At 36.1% G+C, this 7,642-nt stretch overlaps 2 protein-coding genes across 2 annotated transcripts; both read left to right on the top strand.

Moving 5' to 3' along the window:
* The first annotated feature begins 1,535 nt into the window (after window positions 1-1,535).
* On the top strand, window positions 1,536-2,471 carry LOC107703495 (olfactory receptor 15-like). The gene has a single exon (XM_016506119.1). It carries the CDS (start codon window positions 1,536-1,538, stop codon window positions 2,469-2,471), a length of 936 nt encoding a protein of 311 aa, XP_016361605.1.
* Window positions 2,472-4,125: 1,654 nt separating this feature from the next.
* Window positions 4,126-5,079, top strand: LOC107703444 (olfactory receptor 15-like). The gene is made up of 2 exons (XM_016506068.1): window positions 4,126-4,153; window positions 4,439-5,079. The coding sequence occupies exons 1-2, from the start codon at window positions 4,126-4,128 to the stop codon at window positions 5,077-5,079; spliced, it is 669 nt and encodes a 222-aa protein (XP_016361554.1).
* The last annotated feature ends 2,563 nt before the right edge of the window (window positions 5,080-7,642 follow it).

Below are 7,642 nucleotides of genomic sequence, written 5' to 3'. Positions count from 1 at the left end.
TCCGTGATGTTCATCTCGCCTTATTCTGGGTCCGAATAAAACATCAGATCATGCACAGACTATCCTGTCTCTTTGAATTTAAATCTATATTTATTCACACCGGCTCTTGAAAACCTCTATGCGAACACACTTGCCCGAAAAAGTGCGGGGGACGAATTTACGTGATATTAAAAGTGGGGGGGACACGTCCCCCGCGTAATCTACGCCCCTGGGAGCTGTGTAAAATGCTATGAACAATGATACATTGAAACTCAACTGAGAAAACCAATAGTTTGATGCCACCTTCTGGTAAACTCCTAAATGCCACTCAGGATTTTTGACAGAGAATTGGCAAGCCAAATTCTGGTCCTCATGTGTTCATATTTTTAAATAGTTAAATTTCACTGCCTCCAAACAAAAGAAAACCAGCCAAATGCATTATTGGTATTAAGATGGTAATACAACCTATTAAGTAAACAAAATTTATTGGACTATAAATGTGGCATATACATAGTTTTAAATATTGTTCTAGTTGATCCATTATTCTTATTTGCTTATGTCTCACGATCAATTATGAAACCAAATCTGAAAATGTTATATTGCAAGAAGATATAAAAATATACCTCAAAATGAATGTGTAACTCACAAGCAATGAATACAAGACAATTTAAGAATATTTCTGAAGTATTTCAATAAAGCTGAATTGCAGATTTTCAAGATGAAGATAGTTTGCGTCAGCAAACACTTGGCTGGTGGGATTTCTGTATAAAGGTTCACAATAACTGAATCTATTTCAAGTTCTAAAATCTAATTTCACAATCTACATTTTAATTTCTTTCTTTCTTTTTTTAATTCTTTCTTTTTAATCAGTGAAATTAGTAATATTAAAAGTAGTGGTACATTACACCACATTAAACCATAAACACTGTTTAATAAAAGAAAGTCTTACAGGTTTAAAAATATATGAGGGTGAGTAAATTTTCATTTTTGGGTGAATTATAATAAAGGTTACGGTAAAGTTTTTTTTTTTTTAATTTTTGTATTTAGAAGAGCCCCTGAGAAACATTTAATGGGTCCTATATAATTAACATTTGGTCCAGTTACAGTTCATGCAGAATAAATCATGTATTTAGTTAAAGAGTTTCTGCTGGACCTTTATTTCCAGAATTACAGAAGGATAAAGTCATCTAATAGTATAAACTGTCACCCCAAGATCACGTTTGCATAATACAATTTTTTCTGAATTATCTAAGGAGTGTTAGATCATTATGACGTTGCATATCTGACTGTATATAAAGTTCCCTCATATAGCTGTGAGCAGAATGAAGGATGGATCTCTAAAAGAGGTGTTCAGAGGTCTTCTCCATACCTCATAGCCCTTCAAGCCATGGACTTTTTGTTGTTGTTGTTGTTTCTCATTTTAATGGTTTAACACAACATACTGCTTTTAGGGCTCATTTTAAATTATTTTAAAAGTTTTCCAACAGTATAACAAGAAAAAATTCTACATTGTTTGTGTTGGCCTTGTTTGATCTGGAGTCACATTTTGAGAAGAAATGGATAACATCTCCTCTCCCCACTTTCTCACTGTCACGGCTCTGAATGAGTGGGACTGGACCAGCAGGATCATATTTTTTTCATTTGCTCTTCCAGCTTATCTTCTGACTATTGTTCTGAATGCCGCCTTGATTATGATTATTGCTTTTGAGAAAGCCCTGCATGAGCCCATGTACATTTTCTTGTGTAATCTGTGTGTTAATGATCTGTGTGGATCTACAGGGTTTTATCCCAGGGCTTTGATATATTTACTCACAGAAACAAACAGGATTTCATTTGAGGAATGTATTGTACAAAGTATTGTCATCATTGTTTATGGTGCTGGTGAATTCTCAAATTTAAGTGTCATGGCTGTTGATAGGTACATAGCGATCTGTCAACCTTTACGTTATCACAGCATTATGTCACCTTTCACTGTGTGGAGCCTGGTGACTTTTATTTGGATATATCCTTGTTTTCTGAGTATACTGGCCATTTTAGTTGCTATGAAATACCCTTTTTGCAGACATGACATAGTTAAACTTTTCTGTGAAAACCTGTCCTTGGTTAATCTTCAGTGCAAACAAGATAATTTAAATGGGATTTTTAATGGATGGATGTATGTCACTGCAATTGTCTTAATTAGTTTTGTTCTGATTTCCTATTTTAAAATAATTCTAGCTTGTAGAAAATCTAAAGTAAATCAAGAGAAGTTCTTCAGCACATGTGTACCACACTTGATTTCCTTTCTGAACTACATAGCCTGTGTTTTTTTTGATTCCTCCCAGACAGAATTAAGAGCAAAAACATTGCCTCGCATGTTATATACTTTTTTAACTGTTATATTCCTGATTGTTCCCCCTGTTGTCAATCCTGTAATATATGGTATTAAATTAAGCCCAGTAAGGGCAAAAATACTGTGTATTTTCCGAAGTTTTAGGATTAAGAACTTGTAGCACACACCATTATAATTTAGTGCTGACTTCTTTTTGTCTTTACTCTGCATTACTCTGACCTTTTATTAAAACTGTTTTTTATTTTGAGATGTTCATATATAATGTTGTTTAAACAGGATAATTTATTCTTTAAGCGGTACTACTATTCATGTTACATGATGTAACAGGAGAAAGAAGTAATTGTATATGTATATTTATATAAGTGCTTGTGTCTTAGCATTTGACACTGGATATATTTTGCGCAATTAAAGCTGACAAAGTAGGCCTGTGTCACTTTCATTAAAACAATGGTTCTCACAAATACAGTTGATCTGTATAGGTTGCTACATGATGATATCAAAAGTATCAAAGTAACACTTTGGTGCCATCTTCTGGTTACAAACCTATATGCTCCCAAGATTTTTGTAAGACTACTGGCAAGCCAAAATCAAGGACTGAATACAATTATAGTTGGTCATTTTCTCTAAAACGATTTTCATTCAGAAATGGCTAAATTTCACAAATAATTACAAATAAATTATTCTAGTTGGTCCAATATTGTTATTTGCTGCCCATCACTGAATGTTTCAGTGCAAGAAGATTATACTACAAACTATGCCTTAATAATATGTTGGTAGATTGCATGCAAGCAAGATTTAAAAAAATTAATAGAATTCAAAACATAAATAGGAAAAGCAGGATGAGAAAAAATCCTAAGAAAAACAGCAAGACAGCTGGCTTCAACAAATGTTTGCCTATGGGGTTTCTGTGAGTGTGACTGATAGAAGATAGGGGTGGAACCAGGGACGTCATGCACTCATGATTTTTGAGGGGGCACGTGTGTGTGCGTGGGGGGGGTCTCGTCATGATTGTCATGTGACACAGTAGGCACAATAGCACTGTATAACTGGCTTAAGTTTTATTTTATTTTATTCCCTTTTTATTCGAAATATTTACAAACGCGTTAACTATATCAGGAAATATCTCGATTCTCAAACATGTGTAAGTAAATGTGTTTTGCACCAGATGCAAACGTAGATTAATAGTGTATGCTCTATTAACTACACATAAAACCCCGACTTTTTACTTAAGTACCAAATATGGGTGTCATGCCATAAAATATTTTTAATACGACTGACTTTTTAATGTCAATTTAATAACAATATTGTAAGTTACTAACATTTTCATTTTACAGAGAGCAAAGAACATTTAGGCTACATTATCAACATTTTCAATTCAGTCTAGCCAGAGTTCAGGCACTCTCAAAAACTCCCATTTAAATCACTTAAGCTGTTTACACTGTGAAATTAATATCTTACTTACATTTGTACGCACATCTGCACTTTGTTGTTTATAATTCAGTCAGCGAGCAAGTGAACGAAACACCGCTTTTCAGCGATGACTCATCTGAACGTCTCTGATTGGCCATTGCATTCATAAGCTCAACAGAATCGTGTATGATTGGTTGTAATGCAGCGCTGTACAAACGCGTCTGTCTCTGAATTTAGCAGCTGATGCTGTGCCTCACTGAACGATCTAATCACACCGGTGTGATTGTATCAAATATAAAAAATATGATTCGGCTATTTTTGTCTTTTGGAAGCTGCATTTAAAATCCACTTGGCTCAGAAATCTGAGGGTGCATGTGCCACCTCACTTTGAATGGGCATGAGTCATGACGCCTCTGGGTGGAACTGGGGCAAGTTCAAGCTCAAACCGGTGTGCACCATTTTGCTACGGTTTCCGGTTTGAACGACATGTTTCCTGGAACCGCTTTTCAGCTATGACTCATCTGAACGTCTCTGATTGGCCATTGCATTCATAAGCTCAACAGAATCGTGTATGATTGGTTGTAATGCAGCGCTGTACAAACGCGTCTGTCTCTGAATTTAGCAGCTGATGCTGTGCCTCACTGAACGATCTAATCACACCGGTGTGATTGTATCAAATATAAAAAATATGATTCGGCTATTTTTGTCTTTTGGAAGCTGCATTTATCATCATTGTTTATGGTGCTGGTGAATTCTCAAATTTAAGTGTCATGGCTGTTGATAGGTACATAGCGATCTGTCAACCTTTACGTTATCACAGCATTATGTCACCTTTCACTGTGTGGAGCCTGGTGACTTTTATTTGGATATATCCTTGTTTTCTGAGTATACTGGCCATTTTAGTTGCTATGAAATACCCTTTTTGCAGACATGACATAGTTAAACTTTTCTGTGAAAACCTGTCCTTGGTTAATCTTCAGTGCAAACAAGATCATTTAAATGGGATTTTTAATGGATGGATGTATGTCACTGCAATTGTCTTAATTAGTTTTGTTCTGATTTCCTATTTTAAAATAATTCTAGCTTGTAGAAAATCTAAAGTAAATCAAGAGAAGTTCTTCAGCACATGTGTACCACACTTGATTTCCTTTCTGAACTACATAGCCTGTGTTTTTTTTGATTCCTCCCAGACAGAATTAAGAGCAAAAACATTGCCTCGCATGTTATATACTTTTTTAACTGTTATATTCCTGATTGTTCCCCCTGTTGTCAATCCTGTAATATATGGTATTAAATTAAGCCCAGTAAGGGCAAAAATACTGTGTATTTTCCGAAGTTTTAGGATTAAGAACTTGTAGCACACACCATTATAATTTAGTGCTGACTTCTTTTTGTCTTTACTCTGCATTACTCTGACCTTTTATTAAAACTGTTTTTTATTTTGAGATGTTCATATATAATGTTGTTTAAACAGGATAATTTATTCTTTAAGCGGTACTACTATTCATGTTACATGATGTAACAGGAGAAAGAAGTAATTGTATATGTATATTTATATAAGTGCTTGTGTCTTAGCATTTGACACTGGATATATTTTGCGCAATTAAAGCTGACAAAGTAGGCCTGTGTCACTTTCATTAAAACAATGGTTCTCACAAATACAGTTGATCTGTATAGGTTGCTACATGATGATATCAAAAGTATCAAAGTAACACTTTGGTGCCATCTTCTGGTTACAAACCTATATGCTCCCAAGATTTTTGTAAGACTACTGGCAAGCCAAAATCAAGGACTGAATACAATTATAGTTGGTCATTTTCTCTAAAACGATTTTCATTCAGAAATGGCTAAATTTCACAAATAATTACAAATAAATTATTCTAGTTGGTCCAATATTGTTATTTGCTGCCCATCACTGAATGTTTCAGTGCAAGAAGATTATACTACAAACTATGCCTTAATAATATGTTGGTAGATTGCATGCAAGCAAGATTTAAAAAAATTAATAGAATTCAAAACATAAATAGGAAAAGCAGGATGAGAAAAAATCCTAAGAAAAACAGCAAGACAGCTGGCTTCAACAAATGTTTGCCTATGGGGTTTCTGTGAGTGTGACTGATAGAAGATAGGGGTGGAACCAGGGACGTCATGCACTCATGATTTTTGAGGGGGCACGTGTGTGTGCGTGGGGGGGGTCTCGTCATGATTGTCATGTGACACAGTAGGCACAATAGACTGGCTTAACTGGCTTAAGTTTTATTTTATTTTATTCCCTTTTTATTCGAAATATTTACAAACGCGTTAGGAAATATCTCCAACCAGCGAACGAACGCAGATTTGAATTTAGCAGCTGATGCTGTGCCTCACTGAACGATCTAATCACACCGGTGTGATTGTATCAAATATAAAAAATATGATTCGGCTATTTTTGTCTTTTGGAAGCTGCATTTAAAATCCACTTGGCTCAGAAATCTGAGGGTGCATGTGCCACCTCACTTTGAATGGGCATGAGTCATGACGCCTCTGGGTGGAACTGGGGCAAGTTCAAGCTCAAACCGGTGTGCACCATTTTGCTACGATCCTTCACCTGAAATGTTTGTCTTTTCATCCTGAAATGCGAGGCAAATTTTCGATCACAATAATTAGGAACCACAGTTTCCACATATCCCTTCACTCAATTGGGATGTTGGGATCTTTTATTCTGGACGGCAAGGGCAATGACTGTACCATCGAGCGTATTTTGCAGTATTAAACACGTATTTATACCGATTTCATCAGGCTCCGAAAATTCTTCAAAAAGAACACAAAGAATGGCCTTCTCAGCTGCCATAGTTGCAACTCTTGCGTCATCAGAACAGGGTGTTCAACGCACCACCGTTTCCGTTTAAAAAACGTTTTGCACCGTTTTTGTCGGGGCTGAACGCAGCCCTGTTCTCTGTAAAAAAAAAAAAAAAGAAATTGAATGGTTGGGCACGCACTTGCACCGCGGTTCAACTTAAAGGGTTAGTTCACCCAAAAATGAAAATTAGCCTGTGTTTTACTCACCCTCGATGCATTCTAGGTGTATATGACTATCTTCTTTCAGATGAATCCAGTCGGAGTTATATTAAAAATTGTACTGGTTATTCCAAGCTCTATCATTGCAGTCAGCGGGTGTTGCAGTTGAACAGTCCACAAGTCATCAAATAAAGCGCACACATCCATAATAAAATGTGGCTCACACAGCTCCAAGGGGTGAATAAGGGCCTCCTGTAGTGAATCCATGCATTTTTGTAAGAAAAATATCTAGACTGGTTAGACTGAATTATCACATGGATTGCCTTTGCTCTCGCACTAAACCAGACACGCGCTCTCAGATATGTGCTGCTCTCTCCCAGAGAGTGTGCGAGAACTTAAAACGTGTCCGTTGCAATCGCGAATCTCTCCTCGTGCTCAAAGTGTGCCCGTGTGCGCGTTCAAACTGTGTCCTTTGCACTCGCAAATCTCTCCGTGCTCTTGCGCTAGAAATGAATTATTTTCGCACCTGGATTAAACGTTGTCAAAAGTTATCAACAAATCAGACTTCCATGACTGACCGATTAAAATGCTACGTGAAATCTAATTAGCTGGAATTCTTTTGACAATCAAAGATGGATCTTTAATTTCGTTACAATTTAATATTTAGTCATATTAATCAAAAGTATATTAGAAATGGCTGGGATTGGGGTGCTTGGATGATTTGTGCAAATAAATAACCTAGTAATCTGTCTGTCTAACTGGTTGGTCAAACCCCTCTATAACACAATAACTGCTGTGATAGAATCGCTGTTTGGACATTTATTGGGAGGTTTTTTTCATCCAGAGTTTGTTTTCAGTTCTGATTTTAGTTAGATTTTTTTTTTCATGAAAACACACTTCATATTAGCTACACATTCAATGGCA

This window comes from Sinocyclocheilus anshuiensis, unplaced genomic scaffold (assembly GCF_001515605.1).
Source record: "Sinocyclocheilus anshuiensis isolate Anshui unplaced genomic scaffold, SAMN03320099.WGS_v1.1 scaffold330, whole genome shotgun sequence".
NCBI classification, from domain to species: Eukaryota; Metazoa; Chordata; class Actinopteri; order Cypriniformes; family Cyprinidae; genus Sinocyclocheilus; species Sinocyclocheilus anshuiensis.
The sequence above is the reverse complement of the archived record's forward strand: the minus strand, read 5'-3'. Positions and strand labels throughout refer to the sequence as shown.

Bases quoted from the DNA above. Each gene is read 5' to 3' on its own strand.
- LOC107703495 (XM_016506119.1), top strand. From the start codon at position 1,536: ATGGATAACATCTCCTCTCCCCACTTTCTCACTGTCACGGCTCTGAAT.
- LOC107703444 (XM_016506068.1), top strand. From the start codon at position 4,126: ATGACGCCTCTGGGTGGAACTGGGGCAA. The intron at 4,154-4,438 runs GTTCAAGCTCAA...GTCTTTTGGAAG, and splicing joins TCTGGGTGGAACTGGGGCAA to CTGCATTTATCATCATTGTT.